The sequence below is a fragment of the Seriola dumerili genome, unplaced genomic scaffold (assembly GCF_002260705.1).
Source record: "Seriola dumerili isolate Sdu_G_001 unplaced genomic scaffold, Sdu_1.0 BDQW01000814.1, whole genome shotgun sequence".
Taxonomy (NCBI): domain Eukaryota; kingdom Metazoa; phylum Chordata; class Actinopteri; order Carangiformes; family Carangidae; genus Seriola; species Seriola dumerili.
Genome location: NW_019175069.1, coordinates 9135 through 20282, shown reverse-complemented (window position 1 = coordinate 20282; position 11148 = coordinate 9135). Strand labels below are relative to the sequence as shown.

Here is an 11148-nt window from a genome sequence, read left to right as displayed (position 1 = left end):
ACATTTGTTGCTTGGAAGACAAGAGAAGGGAAAAGGAAAGAGCTGCTCAACTCAAACACCCAAAGGAATATGCAAATGTTGAGAGTGAGAGAAAATGAAAGAAAGACAGAGAAATTTGTCTAATGGCAGCGAGATATAATTATATTAAATTCACGTATGTGTATATGTGTGTGTGTGTGTGTGTGTGTGTGTGTGTGTGTGTGTGTGTGTGTGTGTGTGTGTGAACACATACAGGTGGAGGCACTGGCAGATGAAACGGTAGTGGACGGTCCAGTTCATGTGACCATAAATGTGTTGGACATCAACAACAACGCTCCGTACTTCAACCAGAGTGAATACACAGCTGTGGTTAAAGAAAACCAAGCAAAAGGTCTGTGTGTGTGTGTGTGTGTGTGTGTGTGTTAAAGAAGAGGAGGAGAAAATACTTCTAATGCAAAAAGAAAAGCGTTAAAGCTAAAAGTGGCATAGATGAAAATGTGTTCAGAGGCCAGGGAATAATTGGTGTCACTGTAGCGCATATGCAGATCGAAGGCATTGAGTTGTGAGCACATACAATCCATCACAGGCAGCAATGATGGCTTCTTCCTATAGAAGCAATTGCTTTCCACAAACTTTTTTTTGCCTTTTAAGAGACCTTTTGTACTGTAAAGTACATTTGACTTAAGGGATTTTACATGTTTTAGCCTATGAACTGCAAAGCATGTACTTACTGGCAATACTTTTTTCAAAGCAGACCAAAGACTAATTTAATTCTTACCTTCATGGTAACCCAAGATTTCAATTTATTTCACTATATTATGAAAACGAACCTGCAGAGATTAGAAAATGTTTAGGTCAGGGAATCCATCATTGTGAATTTTTGGTCTTCTGTTATTGTTTTGCAATAATCTGCAACTGCCTGGTGCATTCTGGGAATCTCAAAGGTCTGGTTTTTGATAGTGTAATGCCAAAAAGTGTTGTACTCAGATACACTGTCAGAAAACAAGAAGAAATTAATTAATTAATTAAAATAATTTGACTTAGAACAAGCATATATGAACCAATATATATGTGATAATGTTAGGCCGCATCAAATAAGAAACAGTTCATTCATAAAGCTATTTAAGGGAAAATCAAAGGTTAAAATGGAGTTCAAGAGTTCAAATGATTGTTGGGATCAAGTATTGGGTGTAGTTTGTTTGTAGAATGCATCAACAATAAAGACTTGTTCCCTTGTTACAGCTGTATTACTATGCAATAAAAGATAAGATACAAGACAAAGGGTAATAAATCCTCATTGTGATGCACAGCTCAAACAAGTTTACAGTCTCTCCAAACCTATTTTTATACTGTGCTAAAATGAAGGAAAGCTGGTGTATTTTGAAATATGATTGACAGCTAAAATAAGTACAAACAATGTGTAGTTCATTGGTTGGCTAAAATATTTCTGACATGCATAAGGGTTAAGCGGTATTTCTGTTTGCTCTGTGTGTAAGAATGGAGATCCAGTCGTGTAGCATTTATGCTTCCCTGTTGTGACCCACCTAGTGCAAAATCCTGCAAAACATCTGTTCGGTCTGTTGTTCCAGGTGTCCCATTTACCCGTGTGTTTGCGCTGGATCAGGACGACCCCGAGACTCCTAACGCTCATCTGCGCTACAGCCTGGTCAGCCAGATCCCCGCCAAACAACACATCCTCCTGTTCCAGATAGATCCCATCACAGGCGAGATCTCCACCACAGAACAAGGTGCCACACACACACGCCAATTCACACAACTAAATGCACAGACATGAACCCAGACATAGATGCACAGAAATGGTTGGAGTGTCCGTGGGAAAGTCTATAATCCGTCCATCTCTGCCTGTAATCTGGCAGTATAGTGACACTGTAAATCCAGATTACACAGCTCATCTTGTGTGCTCAAGATTAACACTGATTGGAGGCAGATTGCCTAAATGTGTCGCGTGATGTTGATTACTTTGAGTGTGTGTATGAGCATGTGAATGAGTCTGAAGATGTCTGTTCACACATCTGTGCACTGTGAGGCAACGTTATCACATTTCTCAGACAGGAGCTCCTTGTGAGAGCAGAGATGTTCTTCTTGTAGACCTCTTACTTGTATGAAAATACATATGTAATGTGTGGAAGCATGCTCAAAGATATTTGATGTATGTGTGTCTTTCAACAGGGGAACAGATGCTAAAGGCCAGACAGGGCATCATGTATGGCAGGGATGAAGATCAAAGCATTGACGCTCTGAAGACAAAGTTTAACGACTACTGTCCAGGCCAGACGGTCCCCTATGAAAAAAACCCCTTCTTCACCTGTGTGGAGAGAGCAGGTCTGTGTCCAGATGTGTCTAGCATAAAACTACAATGATAAACACTGACTGTAATGAAGAAACGACTGTTAAAGATTAGAGCTGGCTGTGTGATTTGTTGTTGGGTGTTGAGTTGATGGTTGTCAGCCGAACAGAGTTGTTGAGCCAAATCCATGTGACTCAGTTTTCCAAAATGAGAGAACCACTGAAATGTTTTTATGATGTTATCCCCATAATCTTTCTTTTTCTTTTTTGTTGCCTGTACTATGGTTCTAACTGCCACCTTCATCTTCCTCTGTGGTGTCAGAGATGAGGAGGAGGAATGTGGACCCTCTGGGGGACCCAGACTACACCCTGTATGTGCGTGTGCAGGACCAGGCAGGAGAATCGGAGACTGCGCTGAGTGGAAATGCCAGAGTTCACATTGTTGTGCAGCAAAACCTGTGGATCAATCCTGGACCCATAAGGGTTCAAGAAAACTTGGCAGAAACTTATCCTCTGAAAATTGCACAGGTGTGGTGGGGTAAACGCACCAACTCTGCACAAACCTCACAAATGTAGACATGTGAAAGTACAAACACTCACTGTAGCTCTATATCCATAAAGTAACCCCCCCTACTGCGGGTTCTTCCCCTCTCTCTGGATCCAGGTCCAGTCCAATGACCCTGATGCCAAGTACAGCTTAATGCAGAAAGAGAGAACGCTGATATTCCCCTTCCAGATAACAGGAAATGGAGAAATACTCCTGAAAGAGCCGCTTGACAGAGAAGACCACGACATGGTACATGACGCATGATTAGTTTTCTCATTACATCTCCCTTTACTCTTGTTGAAGACTAATGTCTAGGGATTGTTCTTGAACGTCTGTTGGTTCTGTTTTCAGTACATCCTTGTGGTATTGGCAATGAATAGTGATGGCAAAGAGGTGGATCCACCCATGGAGATTCAAGTCTTGGTGCAGGATGTGAATGACAATTCACCAGTGTGTGAAAATGAGGAGAGTGTATTTGAGCTTCAGGAGAATGAGCCAGTAGGTAAGTAGCATGTGTGATTACTAAATAACCCAGTTGAAGGTTTGGATGTGGCCTCAAACACTTTGGTTTGGTAGAGACCGCTCTACAGAACAAACTTCAAAGTTTGTTTGATGAGTGCGAAGAATAACACACATTTATCACGTAACTTCTTCTACATCCATTCAAGTGTACGAGATTTAGTGCCACATCGACAAGACAGACAATAATCATACATGAAAATGATTTAAAACAAAACAAATACCAGGTCTGTTCTTGTTGTTTGCATGAATACAAAAAAAAAGAAATAGAAAAAGTGGTGTAATGTCCTATCAAATGCCAAGATCAAATGCAAATAACTGGTTCAAACTACCCTGTTTAAATTATAGATATTGATTCAGCTAACATATTAATATCAACACCAATGATATGTGTTCACCTCTGGTTCTGTACTGCAGCCATCTAGGACTTTCTCTTGACCAGCTTAAGAGACCTGTGGGGCTCACTTAAAAGTATGAACATTTATCTGTCATGAGAAAATTGCTAAATAGCTTTTATTCTTAAATTGTGGCTCATGTGGTTCCAGGCAGCCTGGTTGGAGAGCTGGTGGCCCATGATAATGATGAAGAAGGGACACTGAATGCTCAGTTGACTTACACCATCTCGTCCCAAAATCCACCCACCACACCCAATGTCTTCTCCATCGATTCTGCTTCCGGAAGAATTCAGGCATTGCGCTCGCTGCAGCGAAAAGAACACCAGCTCTATCACCTCAGTGTCAGAGTCAGCGACCCAGGTAACACACACATGCTGTATGATGTGGCAACACCTGAAAGAACTGTGGAGGTCAGTCAGTTTTCACTTCAAGCTGTAGTACTCACAGTATTTGTCTCACAGTTTTCAGCACAGATTGTAAGGTCGTCATCAAGGTCATTGATGTCAACAACGAGATGCCTTTGTTTGAGAAGAATGATGTGAGTATTTGAACTTGTCACCTGCCTCTCATTTCTCATGCTGTTTGGCTGATTATCTTCACGTTTCTGTGTCGTTGTGCATCTGTGTGCAGTATGGCAACCTGTCTCTAGCAGAGGACACCCCTGTTGGACACACAGTGGCGACCATCAGAGCGACAGATGCTGATGACCCAGACAGCGGCAGCTCCTTTATCGAGTTCCACATCTCTGCTGGCAATGACGACGAGGTTTTTGCTGTGGAAACAGACGGCAAAGGCATCGGCCAGCTGGTCATAGCAAGGGTACGGCATCTCCATTCTCTACATCTCCCACATAAACACACACACATGATTTCATGCATTTCTGTGCATGATCTTTAAGTTTACTTGCTGTAACATTTGAGGTCCCTTATACCTTAAAAAGTTCAATTTTCTCCCATGGTTTATGTTTTTTATTTGTGTGATGTACTCTTGTGTTTCAGCTCAATTAATTTACAATATGCTGAGTCATCTGACAGTTATTCTTTAAATGAATAAATGTACCATTTAGTCTATTAAATGTGATCAAAACATCCAAAGTGATGTCTTCAAATAGCTTGTCAAAACTCAAAGGTATCAGATTTATAGTCATATAAAACAGAGAAAAGCTCCTCACATTTGAGTTGGAACCAGAAAATGTTTGGCTTTTTTGCTTGATACATAATTTAAACAATTGATTTATATTCAAAATAGTTGATTCATTTTCTGCTGACTCAGTTTTTCAGTAGTACCTAAGATTCTCACAAAAACACTAAGAGCAGCCCAGCTATTATATGTCCCGCTGTTATAGATTGAGATGCATGTCACATAACCAGGAGAGATCAAACATTCATCATTTTCTATTATATTTCTGAAAATTGTCGTAAGAAAATATATTTGGCATCCCTGATAGCTACTGTTAATGTTATGGCTGACTGCTCTGAGGTTAATGTAAAAAGCCTGCTCAGTCCAATAAGTGCATGTTACTTCTACTAGCAACTGCACATTTTTCATGACAACATACTGTACAAGTCCAGTTAGTAATGATAAAACCACGACTGTTCATTATCTTTCACAGGCTGTGACCTTCAAAAAAATCCTCTCTCTCTCTCTTTCTCTGCTGCTTTTTATAACCAGCCTGNTAATGATAAAACCACGACTGTTCATTATCTTTCACAGGCTTCTCTGCTGCTTTTTATAACCAGCCTATTTCTCACCCAACAGCCTTTGGACTTCGAGTCCTTTTCCACCTACAACCTCAAGATTGATGCTCGTAACCCAGAGCCGCTCATGAAAGGCCTGGAGTACGGCAGTGAATCCACAGCCGTCATCTCTATGTCTGTCACTGACATAGACGAGGCCCCGGAGTTTAGCCTGGACATCCTGGATGTGACTGTGCATGAAAACACCACCAAGGGATCAGTGCTGCTCAAAGTGGAGGCAAAGGACCCAGAGGGCGAAGAGATCGGGTAAACACACACACACACACACACCAACAGCTGCTCAGCATCCCAGCCAGAACTGCTTTTAGTTCAACAACTGCATATATGAGACTTGACTTAGTAATGTCAGTCCATAATACAACACATACATACAATGGCACGAACAATAGTAAGGTGACACAGGCACAGACTTTTTGATCCCCATAAACAAAACAGTAAATAATAGAATAAATATGAAATAGCTATAATTACACCATATATATTAAAACAGTGAAAAAGTATCCAGGAATAAAAAATGTAAGAATCTTTATATGAAGTTATAGTACAACCAGTCACAGGGAGATGGATTGACTGTTAAGCATCCTGAAAGCCTGTAGGAGGAAGCTGTTTAACAGTCTTCTGGTTCTGGCTCTAATGCTGCAGAACCTCCTGCCTGATTGTAGAGGATCAAAGTATTTGTGAGGTGGGTATGAGGGGTACCTGACAATGTTCAGTGGCTTGTGAAGGCATGGGTTCTGGTTCCGCTCCCCTGACTATCCACTGCAGGGCTTCAGTGTCACTGTTATTGCAGCTTGTGTACTAAGTGAGGAAGCAATATGTCAGCACCCTCTCAACTGTGCCTCTGTAAAAGGTTGTGAGAATATTAAGGGGGGGTGTTGAGTGTTGGTCACTTGCTTCAGTTTCCAAAAAAAGTGCACTCTGCTGGGCCCATTTGGACCAGGTGATTCCATCCAAGCTCTGCACCTCACTGTGGAGCCGCTGATGCTGAGGGAAGTCGGCGATCATCTACTTAGTCTTAGTCGACGTTGAGCACCTGATTGTTATCCATACACCAGGGTGTCTGACCTCCTCACTGTACACTGTCTCGTTATTTCTGGTGATGAGGCGTACCACTGTAGTGTCATTCGCAAATTTGATGATCTGGTTTCCCCTGAATCTGGCAGTACAGATCAAATTTGTCTTTGACAGCCGTGCAACACAGTAAAACCATTGATATACGAAATACACAAAATACACAAAAATACATAGTATTGTTGATGCCAAACTGAAATCTATGTACAGAATTCTAGCATAGGTGCCTTTAGTATCCAGGTGAGTGAGTAGTTAACAACCTAACTCGTGAAATACAGAGCTATTACATTTCTTCCACAATATTATGGTCTAAATATGAAATTAAATTTCCTCTGTAGTGTTCTTTTAAAACCAGATTATAAACCCTGTATGTTAGGAATCTCTGAGTTACACTTAACCTGAGTCCCTGCTTATTTCCGTCAGTTCCATCCAAAACCTTCCCTAACCACTTGTTAAAATGTATTAATTAATTAATTTATTCATTTATTTGGCTGCAGTAACTTCTAAAATGGCGGCAAGCTGTTAACCTAAACCCAGACTTTAAAGCATCCTCTTGGAAACATATTGGAGACACCCTGTTCATGCTCTCCTATAATTTATGAGCTGGACTCTAACAAGATGTCCTGAAAGATAATGAATGCAAACAGCTCACACACATGGCTTTCGTATCTTAGGAAATGTACCGCTAGATTAGCTCTGGCTTAGTTTCTAATGTTTCTGCTTCTGTTTGGACCATCAGGGTTACCCAAAACAGACTATCGATTTCTTCTGGCTACTATTATTTCCTCTGACCATCAATTCAGTGTCTGCTGTATTATGCATGGTTTCTCACTATGTGTGTGTGTGTGTGTGTGTGTGTGTGGCGTTGTGTGTAATTCCTGTTGTGTATTGTGCAGTTTCAAGTTGGACGGTGACACTCGTGGCTGGCTGGAGATCGATGCTGCCACAGGAGAGGTCAAGACCAAAGGAAAGCTGGACAGAGAGGCCGTGGAGACTTTCGAAGTCACTGTCACTGCATTTGAGAAGGGTAAGATAATATAGAGACACATATCACAGCTTTTCAGTTATTATATAGGCCACACAGTTTCTCGGTCAATACTGACTCAAAATATTGTTTAAAGAACGAGCAAAAACAATGTCAAAGGTGAAACCAAGAAAGATTCTGTCCTAACTAAAACACTTTTGGAACAGAAATGGATTCAATCCCTTTTAATAGCATTACAGTGTATAATAGTTATTTGATCACATGACAAAATTTTAAATGTGTTGTGGCATTTGACCTCCAAGATCAAACAATTATTTGCCATAAATACTTATGAGCCAGTGCACCTTTTTTTCATACTTGCTGATCTCTCTCTACAGAAAACCCTGAGAAGTCTACTGAGCGTGTCATGTCTGTGAGGCTGCTGGATGTGAACGACAACGTCCCCAAACTGACAGAGACCCAGGCCTTCATTTGCATAATGAAGCCCGAACCTGTCATCCTCCAGGCCCAAGATGGAGACAGCGCCCCCTTCTCCCAGCCCTTCACCTTCACCCTGGCCCACACCAAGAAGTCACCCAACTGGGAACTCGTCACTCTTGACGGTACATTAACATACTGCACCAATAAAGTCACAGTGTGTATTACAAGATGGGGCACAACTGAAAAGGTTTAAATTCAGACTGTTACATTCTCTTTGTTTCCTTTTGTGTGTCATGCAGGCACAAGAGCTAAACTGATGCTGAAGAAAAGACCAACTGAGGAGAAAACCTTCACACTTCCCATTAACATTAAAGACAATGTAGGCATGGGAGTCACACAGCCATTTCAGGGTGAGTCGGCTCTTTAAGTTCAGCTTCGAGGATAAGTCTGACAAACAATACCATGAAAAGATGAAAACCAACAACAAATGAATTGCAACGATGATTCAAAGATTTCCGGGTAAAGCCCGGAGCTCCACTGAACCTATAGATAAACCTGCAGAGAATTATCACCTGGATCTACAGCTCCCATCATTTTTACAGAGCAAGTTTCAATTCATTGTTTCATCGCTGTCCAGCACACAACTCTCGCTGCTGTCATAGTGTCGTTAAGGGCTGTAGCAGGCAGAAGAAAACTGTTGTATTGACAGATGGTCTGACACATTGTTAATTTTGGTCTTTTCATGGGATTTGTTGACAGTAAGAAAAATAGATTAAGACCAGCTTTATCCTTTAAAGTCAATCCCTTCGCACTCTACAGCATATGTCTGATGCACGTGTGGGTTGCTCTCTCCTTTCTACTTGCCAGTGAAAGTATGCAACTGCACAGAGCTGGGCTACTGCTACATGACACCAGAAGACCGTAGCTTCAGATATGGAACGGGAGCCACCATCGGGATCCTGGCTGGCACCATGGGATTCTGCGGTAAGTCTGACAAACATTATACTAGAGTTGTACCTGAAGTTATTGTCCAGTTTTATGTTGCTGTTGCTGACTTCTGCTGTAAATAACTTCTGTTTCTTCCTCATTGCAGTTATTGTATTCATCATAACGATCAAACAAATTAATAAAGGGAACAAGAAGAGGAAAGCCCAGACTGAAGAGGAAGAGAAGAACGCCATAATGTAGAGACACACACAAAGTCATTTACTTTAGCGTATTTTATTGTATTTGCAAGAGAGCTTGATAAATAGGTGCTGTGCATACTTAGTTAAACTGTCATGCGGTCCCATGCTAATCAAACATTAATGCACCTTCCTGACTTAATTTATTAAGATGTGAGTCCCAGAATTTGGTTGTTTCATTAGCAGTTTCATCATCTCACATAATTGAATTAGTTTCTGGCCCAGAGCTTGTTTTGATATTGCCTTCTGCTTTAATGTAACAGCCAAGTGTTGAATGTTAAGAATATCTTAAAGGTTAAGCAACATCTTTAACCCAGAATGTCACTGTTGTTACAGAATAATAAATCATGTGTTTTGTAATGAACAATTACTGCTCTGTTTCCAAATAAACAAACTGGGAACAACTTTGGTTTTCACATCATCCTTGTATGTGTGTGTGTGTGTCTGTTTGCATGGGTGCACGAAAAATATGTTTAAATTTGTGTTCCCTGAAGGGTTGCAGTCTTAAGAACTGGTTACTTGACTGAGCTACTATTGTTTTTTTTTTTTTTTTGCTGTTATTTCTTATCTACCATTTATTGCTGATTGTGCATCTTGCATATTAGATTTATATATGGAACAATGGGATCGATTTTTTGGATCATTTAGCTATTCCTTCTGGGGTTTTAGGTATTAGGTATTAGGATTTCGGTATTATCTTATGGATGAAATTATATTTTGTACATGCAGTGACCGGGCCCCTTCACACAAGCTTTTGAAGCTTATTGGGGTGTCCCATTTTCACTCATTACTACTATTATGTTTGTATACTTGTATTTTATTCTTTATTTCTGATTTGTGTGTGAAAAAAAGAAATGAAACGTACATGTCAGACCAGACACGTGGTGCTGCAGGTGATTTGTAACATGAGACACAAGCACACCTCAGCTTGATACTCAAAACTTCCTGTCCGCAGTCTTTTTTCAGGAAGTCTTCTGTTCAGATTTCTGATGAGCATTTACTCTGAATTCATGGTCCTGTCCATCTTTTTCTCTCCTTCTTCCTCTCTCGCCACCGGTCAGCCATTGAGCAGTCGAGTCCACGGTGCTGCAGCAGCAAGTGATGCTTTGAGTCATCTCTGTGACAGTGGGAGACGACGGGCCACAGATTGTTAGTGGTGCTGAAAAGAGGATGGCATTATTGTGGGCTTTTGTGCAGCACAATGAGGCAGCAACACAAAAAACACACTCTGAGTGGCAAAACAGACACATGTTGAATGTGGGTGCCACATGTGCTGCCACGACCATGCATCCTTCCAGTCCATGTGCCACGTTTGTGAGTTACTGTGTGTGCGTGCATGCCTGTGTGTGTGTGTGTGTGTTTGGGATGAGTCATCGAGCGGCCTGATGCAGCTTTCAAAAGCCAAACAGGAAAACAGTGTCAGAGGCAGAGGAGCACACTAAGCTACAGCCTCATAATGATAAACTCAACATGGAGCCTCTCCAGTGTTTATGTCTGCACTCTCTCTTCGCCTGTATCCCAGCAACACTTTCCACAACAACACACGCATACATGGATAGTCCTGGAGGGCTGGTGGGAGAAGTTGAAAGGTTGAAGGACTGAAGAGAAGAGGTGGACAGGGAGAGTAAACTGTGTGATGGATAATGCCACCACCTCAGCGTATCAAACCTCACTATCCCCACTGCACATGACTGTTTCTGTCTGTGCTGGAGAACCCTTTTATCCTAATATAGAGATACTAAGGGAGTATATTGACATCATAATCACAATCAGCAATGATCACTTGATGTGACATCATGCCAGATTTATTTAAAGGTCACCTGACAGAATTTTATTGTATAAAATGTCAGTGTTTCCCAAAAACAGTCAGGAATTTATCAGCTTATTAATAGTATACACATACACACACATACATACATAATAGGATACACACATGGGGTGATTGTGATCTCAACATATAAACATTATCAACTCTATTGATACA

At 41.1% G+C, this 11148-nt stretch overlaps 1 protein-coding gene across 2 annotated transcripts in view; it reads left to right on the top strand.

Moving 5' to 3' along the window:
* cdh17 (cadherin 17) overlaps positions 1–9585 on the top strand; it is a 12370-nt gene extending 2785 nt beyond the window's left edge. For both annotated transcript variants that reach the window (XM_022766195.1, XM_022766196.1), the window contains exons 5-19: positions 235–370; positions 1569–1727; positions 2170–2322; positions 2609–2814; positions 2951–3082; positions 3185–3335; positions 3898–4107; positions 4209–4285; positions 4378–4566; positions 5506–5750; positions 7472–7602; positions 7938–8162; positions 8280–8390; positions 8848–8964; positions 9074–9585. In XM_022766195.1, the coding sequence (XP_022621916.1) occupies positions 235–370; positions 1569–1727; positions 2170–2322; positions 2609–2814; positions 2951–3082; positions 3185–3335; positions 3898–4107; positions 4209–4285; positions 4378–4566; positions 5506–5750; positions 7472–7602; positions 7938–8162; positions 8280–8390; positions 8848–8964; positions 9074–9168 (2337 nt within the window). In that variant the 3' untranslated portion in view covers positions 9169–9585. The remainder of the gene's footprint in view (positions 1–234; positions 371–1568; positions 1728–2169; positions 2323–2608; positions 2815–2950; positions 3083–3184; positions 3336–3897; positions 4108–4208; positions 4286–4377; positions 4567–5505; positions 5751–7471; positions 7603–7937; positions 8163–8279; positions 8391–8847; positions 8965–9073) is intronic.
* The last annotated feature ends 1563 nt before the right edge of the window (positions 9586–11148 follow it).